The sequence below is a fragment of the Oncorhynchus keta genome, chromosome 25 (genome assembly GCF_023373465.1).
Source record: "Oncorhynchus keta strain PuntledgeMale-10-30-2019 chromosome 25, Oket_V2, whole genome shotgun sequence".
Taxonomy (NCBI): Eukaryota; Metazoa; Chordata; class Actinopteri; order Salmoniformes; family Salmonidae; genus Oncorhynchus; species Oncorhynchus keta.
In genome coordinates, this window is record NC_068445.1 from 7339081 (window position 1) to 7366405 (window position 27325).

Consider the following 27325-nt stretch of genomic DNA (forward strand, 5'->3'; position numbering starts at 1 on the left):
TTGTGTACTCATTACAAAAAAATATTTATTGACAAAAATATTAAGACAATATGAAACCCTTGACCAGAGGCCTATACTTTCTCTCATCAATAAGCATTCCTATACAAAGTCAAAACACAATATCTACAATTTCGCATTGAGACTGGAAAGCTGATTGACAACTCATTTACATTTCCAGTACTTGGGTGGTCAAGAAATGTATGTTTATGTTGTTTTTACAGCTACAGTATAGAAAAGCATAGAGGAATAAAGATGCATTATCATAATTTATTGTCACATTAAAGCTCTGTCTCAAAGTGAGCAATATTCCAATTCTGCATTTAAATATCTCCAGCAGGTGACATCTGGGTGAATTTGTCCAATAAGAAAAAGCCTGCCGTGTGCTTTAATGAACACAACCCTGGTAACTGACAGGATCTCCAGATACAGCCACAAAAGCCAGTTTTAGCTCACAGACTCAGACTGTGGCTCATCATCGAGACTGGCTTATTTGTGGACTCATGACCAGTAACCAGTCAATGGTCTCTTCCAGGAAGTTCATGTTGTAGTGTGCGGCGATGTTCCGGAACACTTTGATCTGCTCTGAGAAACTCTGTGGATGGAGAAGAAGAGACCTTTTAAAATCCGAGAAAACACAATGGTTCAAAACCTTTTATTATAGTGGGTGGCACATCTTTTTAACACGGCTAGGGACACATGGTTGGAGGAGCACAAACCTTTGTGGGGAAGGTGAGTTCAAAGTCTCCTGCACAAGTGCAGTAAAGAGGCATGTTGGCCTCCTTCACTCCTTTACACTTGGCACAAGCCTGCAAGGGAACGCAAGACACGTTTTTACTTCCCAGTGAGACATGGTCACAATTCCTGAAAACAGTAGTTACTAAGTAGTGAACCTGGGTTGTGTTCATTAGGCACCAAACTGAAGAAACAGGCAGAGACTACCTGAACTTCTCCTTTTGAAAACGTATTCTGTCGCTTTCCTTAATGAACACGACCCAGGTCATATGAATCCCAAAGGATGCGTCAGATATGAGGTTTTGTTTCCTCACCAGGTCCTGCAGAGTGTAGCTCATGAGTTTCTTCTGCAAGGCCTCCACCAGGGCCATCTCAATGGACTCAGTCTCATACTGGGTCTGGCAGTTGGAGCAGAACCACTGGGGGAAAACAGAGCCGTCCTGTGAGCACAGAACAGATGATTTACATAGTGAACACGAAGGAGCATACATACATACATACATACATACATACATACAGTGTGTGTGTGTATATATGTAATAAATAAATATATATACACACATACACATATATATACATTCATACATATATATACACATGTGTGTGTGTATATATATATATATACACACATGTGTGTGTGTGTATATAATAAATATATATGTAATTAATAAATAAATATATATAATAAATAAATGTAATAAATAAATAAAAATAAATACATATATTTATTACACATATATATGTGTGTATATATATATACACATATATATATATATTTATTACATATATATATATATATTTATTACATATATATATATATTTATTACATATATATATAGATATATTTATTACATATATATATATAGATATATTTATTACATATATATATATAGATATATTTATTACATATATATATATAGATATATTTATTACATATATATATATAGATATATTTATTACATATATATATATAGATATATTTATTACATATATATATATAGATATATTTATTACATATATATATATAGATATATTTATTACATATATATATATAGATATATTTATTACATATATATATAGATATATTTATTACATATATATATAGATATATTTATTACATATATATAGATATATTTATTACATATATATATAGATATATTTATTACATATATATATATATATAGATATATTTATTACATATATATATTTATTACATATATATATAGATATATTTATTGCATATATATATAGATATATTTATTACATATATATTTATTACATATATATTTATTACATATATATTTATTTACTACAAAAAAATCTATATAATATATATATGTGTAATAAATAAATATAAATAAATATGTAATAAATAAATATACATAAATATATACACATAAATATATAAATAAATATATATATAAATACATATATATATAAATAAAATAAATATATATAAATAAATAAATAAATATAAATAATAATAATTCGTCCGATTATTCGGGATCGGCTTTTTTTTGGTCATCCAATAATCAGTATCAGTGTTTAAAAATCATAAAATCGGATTGGATGAGCTGTAGGGGGGGGGGCACTGACCTGTGCCACCGAGGGGTCCTTGCAAAGGTCGAGGTCACGGCAGAAGTTGCAGTGGTGGCAGATGACCTCGGGCAGGATGTAAGAGTTGCAGGGGTCTCGGAACTGGGCTTCCTCCGAGAACTCACCCACATCTACCAGACGCAGCAGGTCCCTCTTCAGCTTGTTCACCTGGTTCACTATGTTGGCATCCAGGGAGAGGACCTACAGGGGAAGGTTGTGTTCATTAGGCACCAAACGGAAGAAAACAGAACTGAAATGCTCATTTTTGTTTTCCGTTTTGAAATGGTGTGCACTAATGAATACAACTCTGGCGTGAATTCACTAGGCACAAAACGGAAGCAAACTGGGAGGGACTACCTGAACTTACCCAATAAGAAATTACAATTTTTCATTGCAAAAATGCTTTGCTACGGTGTGCACTAATAAATATGACCCTGGTTCCCAGTCACTGACCTGGCAGACGTATTTGATGAATTCAAGGGCTGGGTTGCTGAGAGGCAGGTGGGAGCCAGGCAGGACGGGGAACATTTCCGAGGGCTGGGTCACGCTCCGGGTGCCTGTCACCTTCTTCTGGATCTTCTGGGTGATGGTGAAGAAGTTCTGGGTAAGCTCGCTGGACACATACTCTTGAGAGAAGGAGATCATACCTGTGGAGGAGAGACGGCTTATTTTCATCTGTAGACTGCTAGACTGGATATGTGGGGAGACTATTGAAGGTTATAGCTGGCTAATAGTCAGGTATTGCTGGGTTTTCCAGTGTAAGCCAGCTAAGGGGAGACTATCGAACAATGTAGCTGTCTAGTAGTCACAGGAAGTAAGTGGTGGACAGCAATCGAAAAGCTATTTGGAGATTAGACACAAACCAGATCACCTTAGACACCTGTGGTGGTCACTCCTCTTTCACACCAAAATAACTTTGTTTATGTCTGCGTATGGTTGTGGTGCCGCTCTCTCGTTACTTACCGGGAAGTGCTGTGGAATCTCCTGCTGCCTGCTGGGAAGTCTGGCTTCCGCCCCGCCTCTTAATGGGCGTGGCTCCCGGGGCGTTGCGTCTTAGCTCCTCCTGCATGCTGTGGTAGATGGCAGCAATATAGGCTGAGAGGAAAGAGGAGACATGGTAAAAGACAGACGAGCACAGGAAATCAGGGAGCTGTGCCCACGGACCCCCTCCAACTTCATTCTGGATCAAACACTCTACACGTGCTATGCTAATGATGACGATGCTTGCGATAGTGCGCTGGCCTACCGGAGATGATCATGAGGAAGTATTTCTGACAGGAGGCGGTCTGAGGCAGATACTGCATGATGTTCCAGCTGCTCTCGATCAGCTCCTCCACCTCATCCACCTCTCCGGCTCCATCCTCCTCGTCAGCTTCCTCCTCCTCGTCCTCGCTGCCCTCCTCCTCTCCATTCTCCTTCGCCTTTTTCTGTGCTGTCCCGTTCTGAAAGTCAATGTAGGTAGCGAGTGTCATTTCAACCCCAAATATTTTCATTGGTTATGAGACATAGGAAAAACAGCACACACATCCGTTAAATATTAAATGAAATTGTACTGGTCACATACACATATTTAGCAGAAGCAGAACTAGAAGGTACCTCTCCATACAGGACACTGGAGGGCAGTTTGCCCTTCACGCCTCCATAGTTGGCCAGATCCATCCACATAAGGAACTCCCAGCAGCGGGAGAAGGAGATGGAGAGAGAGTGGAAGATTTCTCGCGAGTGAATGCTGAGGAAGATAAAAAATAAATAAAAAAACTCAGTCAGAACAAGTTGAACAAAAAAGAAAGTTCATAAAACAAAACCTTGCCTACTAATTTATGGTTAGTGCTTGATCCCACAGGGTGACGGTATGCTTGGCTGCATAATAATAATAATAATAATATATGCCATTTAGCTGACGCTTTTATCCAAAGCGACTTACAGTCATGTGTGCATACATTCTACGTATGGGTGGTCCCGGGAATCGAACCCACTACCCTGGCGTTACAAGCGCCATGCTCTACCAACCGAGCCACAGAAGGACCATGCATGAAATCAAAATTTCCACAAACCTTCACCCCATGCGATCTAGCTCTGAATTTATTAAACGTTTGTTTATTAGGTCTAGAAATGTTTGATAGACAGCATATTGATACGTTATAAAATGAAAAAGTACTTGTGTAGAGGCATTGTAGTACATTTAACCTTCATTTTATTTAACAAGGCAAGTCAGTTATGAACTAAATTCTTATTTTACAGTGCCGGGCCTGCCCTACGGGTAGGTTAGCTAACCCAACCTGTTGGTGATGTACTCCACGTAGCCGATGGCGTCGTCAATCCTCCGCTTCTTAGTGCAAAGGAGGATGCGGTTAAAGTTCCCGTACACCACGGTGGAGCCCAGCCGCTTGAACTCTGCCACCAGTCTGAGATAGGAGAGCAGAGAGAGCCATTCATCAAGGCATCCAACGTCAATACATGACGACAGACCGTTTAGAATTAGAATAAATTAATACAACCCCCCCCAGATAAAGCTGCATTTGAAATGTCTACAGTTGACTCCAATGGAAACAACCAAGGGCCAAGTAGGGTTGTGTGTGTTGGGCAGTGTCACTTACTGGAGGAATACCTTCTTCATCATGTTGTGTAGGGTGCGGTGCAGCGCCGGGTCGTAAAGCAGCGAGCTGGGCGAGCGTAGCCAGCGGTAGAAGTGCATCACCTGGTTGTCGGCGTAGACGTTGTCGTACCGCGTGATCTCCCGCACCCAGCCAACCACCATGCTCTTCAGGATCCTGCTCGCAGACAATACATCCAAATCAAATCAAACTTGATATATAAAAGTACATTATTTTAACCTGTGCTGGGCTACAGTGCAAGGAAACGTTTAAAAAAATATATTTAATTTAAAATCAGCAAAAAAAACACGCAGGCTAGTTAGTTTAGAGGCGAAACGGGTTGCTTGAGGGATCTGGGGTGTTTCGAGGTGTCGGCGGCAGTGGCATGTTATTACAAAGCGGTCACCTGAAGGTGTTGGAGCAGAGGGCGGTTTCGTCGTAGCTGGCCACGGCACTGGCGCCCTGGTTCCCCGACATCATTTCCTCCAGCGAGGCTTGCTGGATGACGTCAAAGCTGACGCCCAGGCTGGCTCCTCCCTCCATGTCGTTGACATGCTGCGACTGCAGGATGGTGTTGACAGCCAAACTCTGCAGGTCCAGCTCCACACACACTGAAACACAGTAGAACGACAGGGGAAAGCAGGTTGAAAACTAGTTGAAAGCATATTTCCATTTGTTCCAATGAAGTTGTTTTAAAATGTAGCGCATCACCGGTTGCTATGCACAGCTGATTAATTCCTAACTACAAGACAATGGTTGGGGCTACTTCAATGTGTCAGTGTTGTCCATAATGTTTGTATTAGAGCGGGGATGATAACCCCAAAAATCACAAGCACCATCATTTTCCTATCTCTTTCTACAATTTTGCATTTGTCAGTTATTTTTGTGTGATTATGCTACACAACGTCCCTAAAACCATTATTTGGTCATCGGTAATGTGAACTATATGAATTCCAGCTATGACAACATCTGAAAGCATCCGCCTGTCCCAGTTTCGATGCTGTGTGAGTGAGCCACTCCCATCACCCACTCCGTTGACGTTGTGCAAGCTTTCAAAAATGCAATTACAACTACTGTCGTTTTCGTTAAAAGATGGGAGAGTGTCTCAGCTTCCTGTGCGTGTCTCATCGATTTCTAAACTCTCAATATGGAACAAATGGCACCACTTTACGACGGCAGTTGGCTAAGCCGTATGGTTTTGGTGTGCACACGGAGCGTGGCCTTTGCAGTGAACACATCAAGTAGGGCACGCCTAGGAGCTGGGAAGTTTGAGTAGGACATTCATTCAAATGACATAGCTATCGAGCAACAAAATCATAATTAGCGCAATCTAGCGAAGTGTTTTTGGATTCCCACTTCCTCCGGCAGTGAATGATGTAACCTAGGTAAGTTTGCAATTTTTTGGGGGGGTTGACAAATTCATCTAGAAAAAGAGCCAAAAGAAATGTGATAATTCTGGATCATATTTTTAAAATGTTGCACATCAAAATATCAAATCATGCATCCCCTGGATATGATGGATGAAATTGACAGTTTTTCTTGAATCAGAGACATCTGTTGTCTTACTTGGCACAAGAGAGAAAAAAAATAAATAAAATAAAATCGCTACGGGGAAGCAACTGCGTATTCATGTATTTTTTTATTTTATTATTTGTATTTATTGTTATCAAGCAAAATGTTTAAATGTATCATGATTTGACCGTTTGTCTATACGGCCCAGCTCTGGTGTGTGTGAATGAGTAAGGCTGGCTACCTGTTGAGTAGCAGCCCTGAGCGTTGATCTCCATGGAGCCCCGGTCATCAGCCTCCATCACCAGCCTGCTGTCGTCGGCCTCCTTTCCCCCCAGGTCAGGCCTGGCGGTGGGGGACAGCCACAGCAGGTGGTTGTGTTTCCTCAGGTGCCTGGCCAGGAACAGGTCAGAACCAAAGATGGACACGTCGTGGGGCAGGTTCCCCACCGGCAAGTGGTAGTATCTGAGGTGGGATGGAGGAGAGGGAACAGTAAGCGACAGTAGCCCAAAACGAGCATAAAAGTCAATGATATTACACAACTGAAACCCCAGACTAAATATGTAAAGTGTGAAGATAAGACCCTAGGGTTCTTATTCCAGTTGTGCCATTTAGACTGTGCTAGGTGTACAGAGCCAGGAGACAGACCTAGTCTCGTGCTGTGTTACCTACCTGGCCATGTCAAAAGCCTGCGACAGGCAGCTGTCCAGGTTGAGGTAGTGGCGGACCATGCGGCGGGCACCGTGGCGCTGCCAGTCCAGCACGTTGTAGTTGATCTCGTCCACCACATGCACCGGCACCACCGGGAACTCCTCTAGCACCGGCATGCCCGCCACCAGCCGCCTCAGCTCCCAGTTGGACTGCACTGCGACCAGGGTGGGCCCGCGGCGCTCCCCCTGAATACAGCGAGAGGACAACGGTCAATAGTGTTACCAGGGCTGTGTTCATTACGCACCAAACGGAAGAAATTGGACTGAAACCCAGAGGGAGGACCTGCACTTGCCCAATAAGAAATGCTCATTTACGTTTTCAGTTGCAAAACGACACTGCTCTATCCTACTCATCTGTGATAAGCATATAACCTTACACCTTCAATAGCAAGTCTGAAAACTTTAGAGACAGAGAAGGCCTAAACAAAACATCCGAGAACAAGCTGGAGAGAGCAATAGAGTGGCAGAACCATGCAGGTGACAGGGGTGCAGTGGATGGGGGTACCTTGTAGTTGAGCAGTATGCGCTGCAGGGCTCGGTGGATGGCCTTCACGTCGTTCTCAGCCCGCACCTCAAAGGTGTGTTTCTCAGGGGGCAGGAGCTCTTCGCTGGTCTTCTCCAGCAGAGCTGTACGCTCTGCCCCATACAGGGTGTTCAGGTTGGGCATCTGGTTACTGCGAACCTAAGGTAGGAAGGGGAGGAAGACGAAGGGGACTTGATGTCTTTTTTCCTTCAACAATTTCCTAGGAAATGACTTTAAAATCACTCTCTCGTCACGTTTGTGTAATGAAGCATTACAAGGGAAAAGTCAACTATTTTAAGGGGAAATCTGATGTGTAGGGTGCTTGGGTACAGAGTAGATGAGGTGTGGTCTTACCGTGTCCAGGACAAAGATGCTGGCCTTGCGCTGTGAGGGGATGAACAGGCCGAACAGGGCTTTGTGGCCCTGGCTGTGGTGGTAAAGGTAGATGTGTCGGACGCTCCCTGGGGAAGACAACACAACGATACTGATTCAACGCTCCCATCGTCACGTTCCATGTAAGGGGTCATGTTCATTAGGCACCAAAAGTAAGAAATGCCAGGTTTAGGTTGATTTACATCATAGTAAATGTCAAATCAGTCAACACAATAACTTTTTAAAAATTAAATAAAAAAAAAAGACCGGTAAAGAAAGATTACAAATAGATGTTAAATATATGGACGACACATTGAGACACAGTAGAGAAACAGTGAAGGGAATATGCAGTGTCAGTGGGAGATAGTCCTACCAGGCTCCAGGTAGCTGAACTGGGCCAGGGACCTCATCTCCAGGTGCTCCAGGTCGTACGTCTCAGCCTCCCGGCCACCCAGGTCCCGGACCAACTGCTTGTTGACCATGCACATACAGCCCAGCTGTACCAGGGCCCGGAACAGCAGAGGGACCTGGGGGAAATAGAGAGAGAGAGAGAGAGAGAGTTGTTCATTAGGCACCAAACAAAATAAAACAGATTAAAACCATGCAGGGGATACCTGGACTTTTATTTTGCAAACTTATTTTAAAACTTTTTCTGTTTATAAAAAAATGTGTACTACACACACAGAGACTAACACTCAAAACACAGCCATTGATTAGATTTCCCTAGCTATGAAATGTTAACCCTGATCAAGACACACAACACTGGATTCAGGAATACAGTACAACACGAGGAACACGACCTTGTCCTATCCTAACCCGTAGGTAGATTACCTGTGTCTCGTAGACCCCCTCTATGTCTGGGGCAGAGAGGTCAGCGTTGATCTCGTTGATGTGCTCCTGGTACATGTCCTCAGGGACAGAGTACTGGTACAGGTAGTAGACGACGTTGGAGCGCGGCAGAAGGCGGTTCACCTGCACCGAACAAAAACCAGAGTGCTCAGTCATCAAATAATAACAGTAATAATGAGAAATGTTACTTTTATAGTGCTTTTCATTACAAAAAAAAACAAACAAAAAAAACTCAACAAGCTTTTAAGCGACAAAAAAAAAAAAAAAAAAAAGCCAGGCAATTTGAAACCGCCGACATATCATTCAAGAGTAGACGGACGCTCCCGAGAGGGTCGGGAGGCTTGAGCGGTCAGCGGAGGGAGTAACAAGTACCTTCTTGTATGTGGCTCCCTCCTCCTGCTTGGGGACCTTCTGGTTGACGTAGAACACCCGCGGGATGTTGAGCTTCATGCAGTGCAAGTCACTGCCGATCACAGCCCACAGCTTATACAGCCCAGGGTGACTGGTCTCTGCAATCTGGGGGAGAGAGAGAGGAGAGGACAGGACATCCAGTCACACACAGACTTCTGGGTTTAAGCATACTATTTATTAGGAAGAGCATTCACAAGATATATACAGGTTGTCTTCCTTCTGCTCTGTACAGTTCCCATGAACTATTCTGAAACAAAACAAAATGGTATTTAGAGTTTTAGTCAGCGTGGACACAGTTTAAGCCTAGTCCTGTACAAAAGACTTTAAACAGATTCTCCATTGAGCAGCAGCATGCTTTTTAGATCAGCACGAGGCTTGATCTGTGTCCCGGAAACCGGCCTAACTAAATGTTGTTTGACACCCCCCACAGGCCTAACTTAACCCACCTGTACGATCTGCCAGGGCATGTCCAGGATACTGCGCGCCGTGCGGCGGAGGAAGCTACCCAGGCCTGTGGCGGGGCCTGCGTCCCGGATCACCCCTCCCCCCATGGCCTGGACCTCGCCGTCCAGCAGGCGCCGGCGCTTCCGGCGCTCCTTTCTCTGCCGCAGCTGCAGCTCCCACTTCTTCTTGTGGTAGCGCAGCCACACCAGACGGGCCTCCTGCGTTTCCCCAGTGGGTGGTGGAGGGCCGAGGATCTCCCTCCAGGACTGGGTGAGCTCCATCTCCTGGGACTCCACGGCCTGGCTGTTCTCTCCCTGCGACACCCGCTTGCGCTTCGTGCTGATCAGTATGGCCGGCTGCAGGGGTCGGGCAGGCATCCCAAAGTCCTCAATGTCAGCCGCCTGCCCTGCCTCCAGGGCATGATGGGCCACCTGAGAGGGGGAGGCAAGAGAGGGGGAGTGGCGTGAGTGGGTGTGTGCGTCTTTCTGTGCGTGTCACCGCTAACCGTTGGCTAGGCGGCTGTACCTGTCTCTTGCCCTCGCTGGTGAACAGCTCGCTGATCTTCTTCTGCTTGTAGATGTCGTTCTTCTCCAGCAGCTTCTTGTGGAGCCAGTCCGGGTGGCGCACTCTGGGCACGGGGTTCTTCACCTACAGCCCGGATCACAACGGGACCAGATAGGGTGAGCAGCGAGCACGGAGCAGGTACAACTTGAAAGAATCTACATGGATCAGGAGTAGGGTGAAGTTGCACCCCTAGGCACTGGTCTTGGATCAGTTTTGCACCCCCCCCTCCCTCCCTAGCTGATCCTAGATCTACACCTAGGAGCAACTTCACCTCAGAGCCACAGATCAGAGCTGCTGTGGGTTTACCTGTTGCAGGGCAGCTGGAATGGTGATGATTTTCTGGATGGCACTACCCAATCTCTCAATGTAGTAGCTCCAGTCAAGGATCTGGAGAGAGCCCATGGCTAAACTCGTTAGTGACTGTGACTCAGCTAAATCACTATAAGAATTGAGTCACTCTTATAAAAATAAAAATCTCCCATTCAGTACATCAACAGTCTTTGTATCGTGCCAATATGGAAGCGCCATGAAGTGAAAATTGCCCTGAGACTTACAGAGCGGATGTCCAGGTCGTGGAGGCTGGGCATCTTCAGCCACTTGCGCAGGAAGTGCTTCTTAACACTGGGTTCAGCTTGGAAGATGGCCAGGGGGATGGCCCTGTCAGAGAGAGAACGAGAGAGAGGAATTAACACTTCTCCGCTGTCGTCATTAGCAATAAGCGACACTACGCTAAAATGAGCTGAAGACAAAACGTGACATGAGGAGCCATGACTGTCAGTCTGTGGTCGTGGATCGGTCTGCCTCACCGCTCCGTGACCGGCGTGCCCTCTGGCTTGCGGGAGATGATGTAGCGGCAGCTCAGCCCGGCGTCCTTCACCATCTGGTCACCCAGGAACTCGGCCAGCCGCTTGGCCGTGCTGATGGTGTTGGACTTCTGCTCGCCATAGTCCTCCAGCTTCCGCGACATGGAGCGGTTCTCCGAGATGAGCTCAAACAGCTCCGCGTCTGGCATGTTTGCAGCCTGGGCAAAACACAAATCCCGTCAGGACACCGCATAGTAGAACGCTCAGATAGAAATAGATTACGTCGAACAAACACGCCCTCTGACATGTAGCCCCGAACTGAACGGGGTCCGGCTGATGTAGCGGTCAACATGCAAGCAGTGATGGGGAATATTATTACAACAGCCCAGGTTGGATCGCTCTTTAAGTACATGGATGAATGAAGAAGAACTGATCAAATGTAAAGTTATCACACACAGGCGCGCGCCGGGAAACAAGCACGTTACCTTGCTGTAGAGCACGTCGAGCCAGTAGTCGGCCACCTTGGCCACCGAGTCATACACCTCCTCTAGAGTGGTGCCTTTGAGGAAGGCCTCGAACACAGACGACTGGAAGATCTTGATGAGCTGCAGCTCGCCTCGCCTCTTCACCTCGAAGCCCTTGAGCTCGGCCAGCGAGCCGTCCTCGTTGAACACAGCGTACCTGGACACAGGGCAATGTGGCAATCAGTGTTATCGGGAGAATGTCGCAATCATGTGATTATCAATGTCATTGGCTGGATTCTCTCTCTCTGATTGTTGGGAAGGGCCCGCAAGTAAGCATTTCATTGTTAGTCTACACCTGTTGTTCACAAAGCATGTGACTAATTCAATTAGATTTGGATAAATGATACTAACTGGCCACCAAGAAAGGAGAACCATCATTCTCCATATCCCCCCCCCCCAATCGTCAGTATGTACCTTTTCTTCAGTTTCTTTCCCTCCTCTTTGGAGGCGGGCAGGATCATGGCCAAGTAGGGCCCGTCCACCTCGAAGAAGATGCTGTTTTCCGCCCGCGTCTCGTAGGTCAGCGAGGCAGGGTCCACCAGCTCCTGGTACTGGTCGTTGGTGAAGCCTTCCTTCACCATGATGTTGAGCATGGCGCCCGGGTAGGAGATGGTCACCTTGGGCTTCTTCTCGTTGCTAGTCTTCACCACAAAGTTCTCGGGGAAGGTGTTGGGCAGGACGCACCAGATACCATCCGTGTCCAGCTCCAGAGGCCTCCTGTAGTGCCACAGACAAAACACAGTAACATAAGTGGTCGAGTTTGCATCGAAAACAGAAAATATATATGGTGGGTGGGGACTATGCTGCCCTACCAAGCACAAAGGCAGTAACTGCTCATAGCGTGGAACTGAGAACAATTGCTTTAATTTACCTTGGTTTCACAGTAACTTTATGCAGTTACTGCTAACATGACCCCCGTTTTCTCAAAAACACAATAGAGGCAGGATACTTGTCCACATGATTAAGCATGTATTTAATGTAGCAAAAATAACATGAACTCATGTTTAGACCAAATGAGCAGTTACTGCCTTTTTGCTTGGTACACAACATGCAACAATTTCAAAGATTTTTACCAAGTTACAGTTCATATGAGGAAATCAGTCAATTGAAATAAATTCAATAGGCCCTAAACTATGGATTTCAAAAGACTGGGAAAACAGATATGCATCTGTTGGTCACAGATGCCTTGAAAAAAAGGTAGGGGCGTGGATCAGAAAACCAGTCTTGTGGGACCACCATTTGCTTCATGCAGAGTGACCTCCTTGTGTGAGTGATCTCCTTGTCATAGAGTTGATCATGCTGTTGATTGTGGAATGTTGTCCCACTCATCTTCAATGGCTGTGGGAAGTTGCTAGATATTGGCGGGAACTGGAACATGCGATCCAGAGCTTCCAAAACATTCTCAATGGGTGACACGTCTGGTGAGTATGCAGGCCATGGAAGAACTGGGACATTTGCGCACAGATCCTCACGAAATGGGGCTGTGCATTATCGTGCTGAAACATGTGATGTTGGTGGCAGATGAATGGCACGACAACGGGCCTCAGGATCTCATCGCGGTATTCATGTGCATTCAAATTGCCATCGATAAAATGCAATTGTGTTCGTTGTCTGTAACCTACGCCTGCCCATACCATAACCACACCGTCACCATGGATAACATGATAACCGCTCATCCACACAACGCACTACACCTGGTCTGCGGTTGCGAGGCCGGTTGAACGTACTGCCAAATTCTCAAAAACGATGTTGAAGGCGGCTTATAGTAGAGAAATTAAACATTCAATTCTCTGGCAACAGCTCTGGTGGACATTCCTGCAGTCAGCATGCCAATTGCACGTTCCCTCAAAACTTGAGACATCTGTGGCATTGTGTTGTGTGTGTGTGTTCTTTTACTGTCTCCCAGAACAAGGTGAACCTGTGTAATGATCAACATGTTTAATTGGCCTCTTGATATGCCACACCTGTCAGGTGGATGGATTGCATTGGAAAATGAGAAATTCTCACTAACAGTACTGTAAACAAATTTGAGAGAAATAAGCTTTGTGCACATGGACAATTTCTGGGATGTTTTATTTCAGCTCATGAAACATGGGACCAACACTTTACATGTTGGGTTTATATTTTTTGTTCAGGGTATATTCACTGTAACAATAAAACAATACCTGTGACCATGCCATGTACAGCCATGATGAAGCAGAGTGCTGTTCATGCATGATCCGTGTGCTACCCAGCACTACACACAAGTCTCTCTAAAAAGACAAATCTCTATGACATGAGTGCTAAAAAAGAAAGCATTTGAGAGGCCTTCTGTAAGAGGATGAACATTATTAAGTTACCCGATCTGTTCCACGAGCTCTCTGGCCTGGGTGATGATGTTGGCTCCGGTGTAGCACACTATGCCAGCCATCTCCATGGAGTACCAGCGGGCCCTAGTGGAAAGACATGGCAACCACACAAACACAGCAGCACTGTCAACAGTTTGCAAAAACATTTTCTACCTACTGAACACAGCCCAGATCAATTTTTCGCTCTCTCGATAAAAGTAAATATTCCTCTCTGGGAGGAGGGGGAACGGACGGACGCTGCACCTACCCTTTCCTCATGACGTAGCCATAGAAGGAGTTGAGGATGCACTTGTGGGCTAGCTGGAGAGAATCGTAGAGGATCTCCATGTTCTTACAGCGCTTCACGAGGGCAGCGTCACCACTTTCCTGGGCTGCAGACAGTTTCTTCTTCCACACCTGCAGTACCACAGAGGACGGGGAGGAGAGAGGGAAACACTTAACATGCTGCGGACAGGCATAGTCCCTGGAATCATGATGACAAAAAAAAGAAGAGAATGTAGCGACAACAACGGTTTGGGTTGGCACGAGTGTAAAAATGGTATTCCTCACCATGTCAAATGCACACCGTGCGTTGTATGCATGACATCTTTGGGGCTAGTTTCTAGTGGGAGAAGGGTAAATAAGTATGGTAGCTCTTTGGCAAGTACCTTGTGCAGTCCCTTAAACTCATAGCGACGGTCTCTGAAGGCTCGCACAGTGTCCACGTAGAAGGAGTTCTCCCTCTGGCAGATGGTGGTGACCCGCTCCTCCAGCTTGGTCTGGCGGACCTTCTTATAGGCTCTCCTGCAGTAGTCTGGGACAGAACAGACAGCGTGCGAATGTCATGAAGTGAAGTGAAATGCACAACAGTAACTCACCGACAACTTCTGGGCCAATCTAAAAAGATTTCTCCCTCGCTCACCGCCCAGGCGTTTCTTCTCATGGCGGGCCTGCTCCTCCAGGTTGAGCTCATGGAAGGCCCGCGGCCGGCCGTTTGGGAAGAGCGGAGGAAACTTCTCTGATTCCAGCTGCTGCTGGATGCGGTGGAACTCACTGCGGCTGGCCGGCACTGCAGACAGGGCGGAGCAAGCAGGTGAGCGGGAAGGGAAGAAAGAGGCAATTACAATTAGGGCAATATATTGAATTAATCCAAATAAAATTGATCACGATATTCCAAATGCCTTTCAATCATTATTTTATTTTTATGAGCGCCTATGTCCGCTTGTTGCCTTTTGGTCTCGTCTCCTTCTGTGCTGCGTACCTTTTCCCATTTACTCACATGCACGCACACAAAGCATCTCCCCCTGCCACTCACAACAACAAAGATGAGAGATCACCTCTTCCTCTCTGACAAGCGGTTTCAACTCGCCATTTGGTCCAACAGAAAATCGGGTTATATGGACACTGAAGATAGGCCACCTGATTTGAACATCTGAACAAAGTGGACAGGCTAGCACGCTGTTCAAACCGTTGGAGATGGACAGAAGGGTGTGCTCATGACAATTCAACTGTTCTACCTTACTAGCTGGCAAATGGATCCAAGTTGGCTAAACTTGAAATATAGAGATCAGCTGGCTGACTCACTAGCATGTGGGCTTGTCACTTAAATGAGACTTGAATAGATTTTCTATAATGCCTTCTACTTGAAGTCATTCATTATTAGTGAATGTGCAGTATTGCATGGTTCTGGTTAAATTTGGAACAAAAATGACATTTTCATAGACTAAGTTGGAAGCCAGATCAGTGGTTATTGAAAAAAAAGCAGGTTAAACTATTGATAAAAATAATAAAATTATTAGTGGGTTTTATGGTTGTGGAAGACTTAGATTTAGCAGAGGTATACATTTCACAAGCCCTGAATTTATTTGATTGCTTGAATGTTTTTTAAATGCAGTGTATTTAAAATTGTACAAAAAGCTTATTTAAAACAATTATATAGATTTCTGGACAATTCATAGCCATATTGCCCAGCCCTAATTACCATTAAAAACAAAAAACTGTTTTAAGTGAGAAGTAGGCATTGGCATGAAGCACCCCACCCCCCAAAACACAGAAGAAATTCACATGGAACACCAAAATGCCTACTCCACCCATGCTCTACCAAGGTTTTCCAGCACACAGCTTTGACCTACAGTAGCTATGTTGGTCTATTGTACTTCAAGCAATGTGTATGGAGGTTGCTTAGGATTCAAACCTTCTCAAACAGCTAGCTGCTAATGGCTTAAGTAATTTGTGTAAAAACCTTCCATAACCAAATATATTTCTTCCTGTTCGTTAGTTAACTGTTAGCAATCTTTCAGATAACTGGTGTTAGCTAGTTACAGAGACTAACTGCTGTACTTTGGGGAGGCACGCTAACGTTAGCTAGGTAAGGCTAGCTAGCCATCTAATTGGTCGACATGAAAAATACGTTAGCATTGTCGGAAATGCTTCAAAAAGGAAGCACATCGTTGGTTCTTAATGGACAGAAATGGGCACGTGAGAGCGATAAATTATCAACCCGTGAGAAACTATTGCACCTAAAAATTTAGTCGATCCAACATGTTTTATGTCAAATGGTCACTTTACGGACGCTATAGTCTCGTTTTAATCCGACGACTGGAATTTGAGCTAGGTGGGTGGAAATTGTTTTTCTGAAAACTACCGTGTTAAAATTCCAGTATGTGGGTCTTGGTAACGACCGGACAGCTAATGATGAAAGTTTTGTTGTGTACCTCCAATTTAAAAAAATGTAACAAGGCAAGTCAGTTAAGAACAAATTCTTATTTACAATGACGGCCTAGGAACAGTGGGTTAACAACATTTTTACCCTTGTCAGCTTGAGGATTCGATCTAGCAACCTTTCAGTTACTGGCCCAACGCTCTAACCACTAGGCTACCTGCCGCCCCCAATCAAGTTGATTTGCTAATTTTCAATCGACATTGGTGTCATATTGGCTTGGATACGATGGTAGGTAGATATGAATTTAACATTGAGCTTCAGCCGATGCCATACCATTGTGACAAGTTACATATCTGAAATAGACCATCTCTAAAGCAAAGCAAAGGGCTTAGGGTGACACTGGTACAGCAGCAGAAAACAGAAGCCAGTCTAAAAAGAGCTGACCTCCACAACACATGTTAAGTTTGTGTTTTAAGTATCCCTATATTTCTGTTATTACGGGGCTATCACTCAGTCAAGAGTGCGCCTGCACAGGGAGTCTTGTCGTTGATGGACCAGGCCTGGAGTGGAATGGCTACCATGTCGTGTGTTCATATAGTATAGTAAACTTTGTTAAACTGGAACCTTGTCGTTGTGTCATTTCAAGTTAACAACACACACTACAGGAACTTACTGATCTCCCCTCTCCATTGCCAGCTCATCTTCCTCTGACAGTTGGCCCCCGGCTTGTTGAAATCGCAGGCAGCACACGTGGCCTCGTCAACCATAGCAGAGGGCTGAGGAAGAGAAAAGGAACAGAACAGTGTTGCTTTCTGGAGCGTTGCCAGACCGAGCCCTTCGAAATGATGCACGCAATAAAAGGGAGCATCCATTGCTGACACGTGCGCGCACACACACAGCAGTGTAGTTTACCTGCAGGCGGTTGGTGAGGATGATGTTGGGGTACATGGCCGCCACGTCCAGATGGTAGATGAGCGGACACTCGATCCTGTTGGGGACCTCCTTCAAAGAGAGGAGCTTCTTCTTGATCTCGTCACACACCTGCAGACAGGGCAGATGATGATTCATGGAAAGTACAGAAAAGAGAGAGAAGGTATTTCCCATTTACACGCACACTATGGGGGTCAATTCCAATGTTCCCCTTTCTTTAGGGGGAACATTTTTACTTTGACAATGAGAGTGGATGGTGTTTTGTGGCCCGAGATTGTACATCAAGAGAAGTTGGTAACGCTATAGATGTCATCGTTTTTAAATGTAAAGAGACGTAGGTTGATGGCATGATAATAGGCGGGCCACAATGTAAACAAGTCTTTAACTTTGTCTATATAATCCTCGGCATTTTTGGTACATGTATTGGTTGGCCTGGCGTGGCTTCTTTATGTACTGTATTTTAAATCGTTAAATCAAATCAAACCTCGTTGAAGTTGGTGACTTGCTCCAGGGGAATCTTCTCCTCCTCCTCGATGGCGTGACGCAGAGTTTCCTCCACCCGCTGAAGCAGGAAGTCGAATGCCGCCGGATTCTGTCCAACACACCAGAAAGAAAACCGTGTCAACAAAACACGTCAACTAAATACCCACACAGGCAAATAACGGACTGGGCCCCGAGTAGTGCCACACCATTTTGAAGCGGCAGGGGATGTCGCTGCGGAACACGCCGGACTCCAGGGCCTCCACGTGACCCCCCACGTAGGTCTCAGAGTCCATGACGTGACCATCGTCTGTCAGCTTGTTGAACACCTGCTCCTGCTTGTTGGGGAAGACGATGTTGGCATGGTAGGCCTGCACCATGAGCAGCGCCTCACACAGGGTCCCCGAACCCTTACGCAGCACCTGCACACACAACCACACACACCAGTGAGCAATAGTCCAATCCCACCACCCGACAGTCCATGTTTCAACTGACAAAACTGATAGAGACAAACCTCATCCGGCTCCATAGGGATGATGGTGCAAAGAGCAAAGATGAAGGGGTGGACGTACTTCATGTAAAGATAATACGTGGCCACGGCATCCGACACAGAGTAAGTGGCCAGAGTCTGGGGACACAGCCATGGGAGAACCAGTCAGACAACCAACCTGCATCACATCTACACCCACAACTTGAACTTGTTCTCAATTCACCTTTCTTCCATCCCTTGCAACCTCTCTTACACGCCTCCTTCTCAAAATACACTGGAGAAGAAGCTCGAAAAGGGGAGAGACCTTGGACCTTCTCCTCCAACACGATTGAGAAAGCGGCGAGGAGATCGGATATCAGGACTCAGAGAAAGACATTGAGATAGGACCTATCTCACCACTTCTAAAAGCGGTGCCTGTGTTTTGTGTCTCCCAGAATGCACCAGCTGACCTGTGACTCCTCTGTGGCCATGCGGCACATCTCCTCGGGGTCCAGCTCCACTGGGTCATAGCCCAGCTTGGCCTTGGCCGCCGCCTTCAGGTTGTGACTGCCCACCGGCAGGTAGCTGTCACGCTTCACCCACCTGGCACACACACACACACACACACACACACACACACACACACACACACACACACACACACACACACACACACACACACACACACACACACACACACACACACACACACACACACACAGGTGGGTTAGACAGTTTGTGTTAGTGTGCACGTATCATTAGATAGCGAGGCACTGTGTTATGAGATGCATGATGGCTCCTTACCTAAAGGCGTCCATGTGGATGGCCTGGCTAGCCCTGTACTCGCCCTGGTTGTCCTTCTGGAAGCCAATCTCTCTGTACATGTTCAGGCCGTGGTGGGCAGCCCTGGTCTCCACAAAGGGCCTTTTGGAGGGGAGAAGTGGAAGAGGGAAAGAGAGAAGGATGAGGGGAGAGTGATGAGGAGAGAAGGATGAGGGGAGAGTGATGAGGAAAGTGGGGTGGGGGGGGCAGTTGAACACAGTAAACCAAACTAAATTCAGTTGATCAAAGAGTTGATTGGTTGATCTGTCCCCTAGACCGCCTCACCAATCGAAAAAGTCTCCGTTGTAGGTGACAAAGATTTCGGGCTTGGTTTCTTGGACGTGCTCGAACCATCGCTGAATGAGACCCGCCTACAAGCACAGAACACAGCATGTCGTCAAGTATGTATGTCTTTATATTGTACGTATTTACGTATGCCCGTAGGCGTTTACTTGTCTTTCGTTATTGATGCTCCCCTTCTTACCTCGTCCGGCTCATTGAATACAGTGAAGGGTCCCTCGTACTCTGGCTTAGGGGTGAACTCAAAGTCCTCAATGTCCTCAGAGACAATCTCTCGGTTTGTGATCAAGTAGCCCTGGCAGGAATCATGAACAGTTAAGACATCAGTTAAAGAAGCAGACAGGAAACAGACAGGAAATCCAGAGCTCCAGATTAGGACATCCTCATCGTAGACCCAGCTCGGGATGTGCTTTCGTGCTAATGACAACTAAGATACAGGGATGCAAACTACGGCGGGCCCAAAAAGGTGACACTTTTTTTTTTGGGGGGGGGCCTTGAAACATGCAAAAAAAAATCCCTGCTAGGTGGGAATGCAGGTTTTAACCAATTAAACAACAAAGAATATGATCTACATGATCCGTCTCTGTGTCAAAGAAAAAGTGGTTCATGTGAACCTAACTCGCAGATTAAAAACAACAAAAAAAATCAAACTTTACTGCAAATAAGAAAAACAATACACTAATATTGCTGTTAGCCATGACAGCCTTTACAATAGAACGCTTGTGACCAGACACACCTAAATACTGCACTCAGGGAAGAAAAAAATAGAATGAAACAAACAGGCATTCTATTTTTGCTCTATTACAGTGGCCACTATAGTAGACATCGTTCAAGTGCACAAGCCTACATGCGTGCATACCCCTTTATATCCACTGTATTGAAAAGGTGAGAAAAAGGTTAAGTGTGTTGTGTTCCTTTCACCATACTGTCGTCCAGCATAAGCCAGGCCCAGCTCCAGCTACACTTGATCTCTGAATCCACTTGTTTAACAAGCAACGCCTCATTTTTCACCTAATTATCTCATTCTGAAAATTAACCACATACTGTAGAGGGAAAACATTACTGTTAGTTCAGTTTGTTAGCTAGTTAACGTTTCACACAGATTGCCAGGGTCCAGTAAGCAACTATAGTATTTGCGTTATAACTTGAGGAAGGGCAAGGAGTTAATACTATAGAGAATTGGTTAGGTTACTCATGTTAGCTCATCTGATGTTGCAACGTTAGCTAGCTAATGTTAGCTGCCTGACTTTATTAACAAGCTCATTTTCACACCATAAACTAAATTATTTAATCGGATAAGTTGGCCAACGTTGCTCAACATTTCTCTCTCACCGGCGAATTTAGCCGAAAGGTGACTAGTTTGCATCCCTGAAGATAGCGGTTTGAAATGTCTTGCCAAATCCTGAGACCAGGCTGGTCCAACATACCTGTCCGTCGATCATGTAGGATATCATCATAATCTGGTCCGTTTCTGCGTCAGGGAATTTCAGAGGAAGCTTGGTGGTCTCTATGTCAAAGGCCAGCACAACTGGGTCCTGAAAAACAGGGAAACAAAATCACGACTACAAACACTGCTCGGAATGTCAGTCAGATTGTGAGTTCGGTCAATTAAATTATAAAAATGAAGATAGAGAAAGACCGTTGTATCTGAACAACAAGAAAACCTAGATGGCTCAAAGATAATCCCAAACAACTGGAAATCATTTTAAAACCTAGATGGCTCAAAGATAATCCCAAACAACTGGAAATCATTTTAAAACATCAGATAGATGGTCATCAGGCATAAGTTAAAAAACCCAAAACTGAAACATGTTCTTACTGGTCGTTCCACCAGGTCGCTTCTCAGTATGATCTCTGGAGGGTATGCACTACCCCTGTAGCGAACGTTGTACCAGTGAGCCTAGGGAAGAAACAAATAATGTGAACGGTAAGTCTTCATAGGGGATTACTGTGGAGAGAAAGCCCATCATTCCACAGAGCACCCACGGCCTAGCCTGGTCCCAGATCGGTTTGTTCCGTCTGGCCAACTCCAAAGGACATTGTGGCGAGATAACACAAAAAGGATCTGGGAGCCCGGGCTATCCATTGGCCAAGCAGGACCGTCAAAGGCCCTTACCACGTGGATCTTAAGGTCGATGGACAGGCGCACGTGGTAAGGCACGTCGTACTCTCTCATGTCCACTATGTTGTCCATCTGGTCGGAGGTTTTCTTGGACATGCCATCTTCATCCGCTGCCGAGACACTGCCTCCTGCCAACGCACTGATGAGCAGAGAGCTCGTCAAAAACAGATCGAATTTCACGATGACACTGTACTACAGCACTCCACATGACAGTAACACTTCATTCCACAGCCTGTGAGGTTTTAACCGAGAAACTACACGCGAACACCATAACGAACACCCAAGAATTACTATATTGTAACAAATATCAGGAGGTAACCATTTTTACCACAAAGTTATTAACTCTTAAAGACTTTCAGATGATTACCAGAAAGTAAGTACAAGTACAACATTTTACCAAGTATTTTCACATATATACTGCTTTAAAAAAAAGTGGCAATAGGGCTGTAAAATAAAATGTTTACCAAAATCACACCATCAGTCTACGAGTCACTGAGATACTGTACCTTGATAACATGGAGGTGTAGGTATCGTTGGACTTCTCCTTCTCCCGATTCTTGCGCACCGCCGGCGAGATCTCCCGTTTGACCTTCATGAGGTCATCCACAGTGTTGAATGAAAGCTTGATGTAGCTCCTCTTTAGTCCCACCAGGTGATTGGGCTACAGAGAAAACATATGTTGACATGGTTATCCTACAGTAATACTGGATGCCATCTCCCAGAGGTCAATGTCTGAGCTGGCGTGGACGTTGTTGACGTCATCACGTTTTATCATACAAAACCAAGTGTGTGTACGCTAGAGACGTCCTGCCGCAGTGTAACAGACTGAATCTGCCGGTATTAGCCATTAGCCTGTGTGGTAGACATGCGCCTTGCGTTTCTCAGATGGCAGGATGGCGAAAAGTCCAAACAGTTTGAGCTAGAAACTATTCGGACCCTTACGAATGCAAACTTACTTTCTGTTTTGTTCTGCGACGCCCACAGACTTCACGAGACTTGTCTCAAGTTGCCGACGTCCCAACTCCAAACAGGTCTTCTCACAAATAGCCTGAGCGGTTTGAGCTACCAACTAATATCAAAATAATAATCGAAACCTTTTGCTCTATGACAACCCCACAACTTGTCTGAAGGTAACCTGGTACTGAACAGTAAAAAAAAAAAAAAAGACAAAAAATGAATAGGCTTTTTGGGACCAGGGTAACTAACACATGTAATGTTTTTTGGTTCTACTTGAGATGCTCGACGCGCTGCAAGACCCCTCCTTAATGGATATCAAAAAGATACAAACCCACACGGATGCTTGAAAGACAAACGAGAAGAGACCAATCACAATACTGTTTAAATAAAAACTAACTAGGTTTCCCTTTTTATCTGTGGACTAATCGTCAGAGTAGAGAAAGAAACGATTTTGTATGACTCCTGGTTAAAAATTCTACAGAGAATCAGCTAAAAAGAGGACCATATGCACGTCAGGCAAAATAAAATAACAACCCGAAGTTCATCCAGAACAAACTAAGTAGCAACTGCTAGCTAGCTAAATGTCCATGAATCTTTCATATGTGTTTCAACCTGCCCCGAAATTAATAGAATTGATTCACACTTGATTTTGGTACTTAACATGCGTGTCATGATGACGTCTGGTGGGGATAGACAAAATGATAACGCACGAGCGGGGCCGGTTTAGCCATGGTGTTAGACTCAAGAGGGTTAACACAATTTGACATTTTAAGAATGATCACAGGCTCAATGACTGAATAAGTCTATTATTCAGTGACTTTTCTTTTTCTAAATGGGCTATGGTTTGGTTTCTCACCAGATCCAGGTCCTCCTTAGGGAGCATCTCCAGCTTCGCCACCTTCCCTTGGAACTTCTTGGACAAGAATGAGATGACTTCTCTCTCACAGTTCTGGATGGGGCACACGGGTGGTCGACGTTGTCATTCATATGAGAAGAAATAAAGCCTGTTCATTTAAAAACCGAGTACCTGGTCATCCCTGACTTACCTTTTTAGTGGCTATGTAGAAATAGGGCTTAAAGGGGAGGGGTACCTACAACAAAAGGAAAGTGAAACAGAAGAATGAGATTGCAGCAGCTGAACATCGCCATTGTGATCAGTCTTGCACTAGTGTTTATATCAGGTGCTCAGATTGTCACCTTGAACCTGCTGCCATCTTCCTGGATGAAATAATAGTCCACAGCGCTGACCATCCGTTTGTCATCGTCCAGAATCTCTGTCTGAGATGGGAACAGGAGAATTAGATATTGACAATAGTCACATTAAGATGAGATGATCAAGCCTTGCTAAAACATTTCTTCAATTCCGGCACAAGAACCAGACTTGTATTATAAATACTGTGTCATCAGGACAGTGACCTTATTTGTCTATGTCAGCCTAAGAAAGACTCTGCCACAACGCAATCCCCAATTTGGGGCGGCAGTGGTTAGAGCGTTAGGCCAGTAACCGAAAGGTTGGTAGATCGAATCCCCGAGCTGACATGGTACAAATCTGTTGTTCTGCCCCTGAACAAGGCAGGGGCAGAACGTTCCCCGATAGGCCGTCAGTGTAAATAAGAATTTGTTCTTAACTGACTTGCCTAGTTAAATAAAGGTTAAACAAATATATACAAATAAAACTATCATAAAAATAGCGCACATGAAATACATGAAGCTAAAAGAGAGCAGGTCCAACTTAAGGGCATCCTGATCATCTGCTTTCCAGAGCCCACTCTGGTCTGTGTGGTTGACCTACAGGGTGCATGTTGATGAGCCAGCCAGTCTTCTCTCCTGGGTCCTTCATCCTCTCAAACCCAAAGCGGGTGTCCATCTCGTCTGTGAACTGGCTGCGCTCCAGCCGAATAGCAGCCGACATGGATGACCGGTCATCCCTACAGAGGAGAATACATAACATCAGAAATACTGCTACATACCGTACATAACAGTGTGACTGTTTTGTGTATGTGTAATTAACTAACTAGTTAACTATTCATTTAGCCACGCAGCAGGGCTGGGGTCACTTCGAATTGAAGGCAGTCAACTCAGGAAGGGATTTTAATTCAACATAACTTCTACTTATTTGAGAAGTCATTAAATGTTTGTTTTTTTCCAAATTTTGAGTTGTTATTTAAGTTTACTTCACGAACTGAGTACCAGCATTTCAATTGGACCCCAGCCTAGCATCTAAAAAAAGGATGTAATAGTTTATTGTACATTGCTCAGCGATTCTCCGGTCAGAATCGTCTACAATTTTATGAATGTAACTTCAGCAGCATGAAACTAGCTATCAGGTACCAATTGTTATATATACAGTGGGGCAAAAAAGTATTGTCAGCCACTAATTGTGCAAGTTCTCCAACTTAAAAAGATGAGAGGTCTGTCATTTTCATCATAGGTACACTTCAACTATGACAGACAAAATCAGAAAAAAAAAATTCCAGAAAATCACATTGTAGGATTTTTAATGAATTTATTTGCAAATTATGGTGGAAAATAAGTATTTGGTCAATAACAAAAGTTTCTCAATACTTTGTTATATACCCTGTGTTGGCAATGACAGAGGTCAAACGTTTTCTGTAAGTCTTCACAAGGTTTTCACACACCGTTGCTGGTATTTTGTCCCATTCCTCCATGCAGATCTCCTCTAGAGCAGTGATGTTTTGGGGCTGTTGCTGGGCAACACAGACTTTCAACTCCCCTCCAAATATTTTCTATGGGGTTGAGATCTGGAGACTGGCTAGGCCACTCCAGGACCTTGAAATGCTTCTTACGAAGCCACTCCTTCGTTGCCCGGGCGGTGTGTTTGGGATCATTGTCATGCTGAAAGACCCAGCCATGTTTCATCTTCAATGCCCTTGCTGATGGAAGGAGGTTTTCACTCAAAATCTCACGATACATGGCCCCATTCATTCTTTCCTTTACACGGATCAGTCGTCCTGGTCCCTTTGCAGAAAAACTGCCCCAAAGCATGACGTTTCCACCCCCATGCTTCATAGTAGGTATGGTGTTCTTTGGATGCAACTCAGCATTCTTTGTCCTCCAAACACAACGAATTGAGTTTTTCCCAAAAAGTTCTATTATGGTTTCATCTGACCATATGACATTCTCCCAATCTTCTTCTGGATCATCCAAATGCTCTCTAGCAAACTTCAAACGGGCATGGACATGTACTGGCTTAAGCAGGGGGACACGTCTGGCACGGCAGGATTTGAGTCCCTGGCGGCGTAGTGTGTTACTGATGGTAGGCTTTGTTTCTTTGGTCCCAGCTCTCTGCAGGTCATTCACTAGGTCCCCCTGTGTGGTTCTGGGATTTTTGCTCACCGTTCTTGTGATCATTTTGACCCCACGGGGTGAGATCTTGCATGGAGCCCCAGATCGAGGGAGATTATCAGTCTTGTATGTCTTCCATTTCCTAATAATTGCTCCCACAGTTGATTTCTTCAAACCAAGCTGCTTACCTATTGCAGATTCAGTCTTCCCAGCCTGGTGCAGGTCTACAATTTTGTTTCTGGTGTCCTTTGACAGCTCTTTGGTCTTGGCCATAGTGGAGTTTGCAGTGTGACTGTGAGGTTGTGGACAGGTGTCTTTTATACTGATAACAAGTTCAAACAGGTGCCATTAATACAGGTAACGAGTGGAGGACAGAGGGGCCTCTTGAAGAAGAAGATACAGGTCTGTGAGAGCCAGAAATCGTGCTTGTTTGTAGGTGACCAAATACTTATTTTCCACCATAATTTGCAAATAAATTCATTAAAAACCCTACAATATGATTTTCTGATTTTTTTTTCTCATTTTGTCTGTCACAGTTCAAGTGTACCTATGATGAAAATTACAGGCCTCTCTCATATTTTTAATTGTGAGAACTTGCACAATTGGTCGCTGACTAAATATTTTTTTGCCCCACTGTATAAAGGTACAGGCTCGCACGCTGTCGCCATAGAATGCCCTTAGATCTTGTCTCTTTAAGTAAGTAATTAATCAGAGGTCTAATATTGGGCTAACCCCAGCCCTGCTAAGCAGAGATGTTTTGTTGACATGTGAATTGAAACTTGCATGCAGCCATTTCAGGCAGTGACTTACTGTTGATTGTCCTGGTCACCCCCTTGTCCTCTCTCTGACTTGTACCGTCCACTGTTTTGAAAAACCATCTTGGACGGGATTCTGTGGGTAACGTGGCCGAAAAAAAGGTAACTTGCATTCAGTGACAAGTAGTTTGTGAGAGATATGCAAATCCACCTCGCAAGTGAAAGCTACAGCTAACGTTAGCTAGATAACTGTTGGCTAACGTCGTTATTTGCCACGCGAAACTGTTGACTGTGTTGAAAAGACAAAATATAAAACTGCTCGCAAACATTTGCAAATGGTTTGCATATGGCAAATAGCTTCTCTCCGTACACACAACTGAAACCCTAAAACTTTTTCTCGTTCAAATTCTCATTAGATAGCTAGCCTAGCAGGCTTTGACAGACGTCGGTGTTGTTCTTTTGCAAGTCAGAATTTGGCGCGTTCTCTCCTCTTGCCGCGAGAATGTCTTGGGAGTGGTCAAGTCTAAGTCTCTGTGGATGCCCCGCCTTTGGGGTGGTACTTCG

General features: G+C 44.8%; 1 protein-coding gene across 1 annotated transcript; it reads right to left on the minus strand.

Moving 5' to 3' along the window:
• Nucleotides 1–5: 5 nt before the first annotated feature.
• Nucleotides 6–27247, minus strand: pole (polymerase (DNA directed), epsilon). Its single transcript, XM_052478560.1, has 47 exons — nucleotides 26817–27247; nucleotides 24493–24628; nucleotides 23898–23978; nucleotides 23747–23791; nucleotides 23557–23649; nucleotides 22250–22404; nucleotides 21738–21882; nucleotides 21441–21521; nucleotides 21049–21156; nucleotides 19806–19916; nucleotides 19607–19692; nucleotides 19304–19423; nucleotides 18970–19102; nucleotides 18545–18658; nucleotides 18240–18452; nucleotides 18035–18142; nucleotides 17533–17661; nucleotides 17294–17396; nucleotides 14881–15027; nucleotides 14627–14772; nucleotides 14227–14375; nucleotides 13971–14063; nucleotides 12046–12348; nucleotides 11593–11788; nucleotides 11111–11325; nucleotides 10859–10961; nucleotides 10611–10691; nucleotides 10266–10388; nucleotides 9743–10171; nucleotides 9258–9401; nucleotides 8868–9008; nucleotides 8410–8563; nucleotides 8019–8125; nucleotides 7647–7823; nucleotides 7104–7327; nucleotides 6676–6896; nucleotides 5329–5533; nucleotides 4926–5099; nucleotides 4608–4733; nucleotides 3925–4057; nucleotides 3575–3770; nucleotides 3292–3423; nucleotides 2782–2975; nucleotides 2329–2529; nucleotides 1047–1172; nucleotides 717–806; nucleotides 6–592 (listed from the first exon to the last, which is right to left on the minus strand). Exons 1-47 carry the CDS (start codon nucleotides 26882–26884, stop codon nucleotides 473–475), a joined length of 6879 nt encoding a protein of 2292 aa, XP_052334520.1. The 5' UTR covers nucleotides 26885–27247; the 3' UTR covers nucleotides 6–472.
• Nucleotides 27248–27325: the final 78 nt, after the last annotated feature.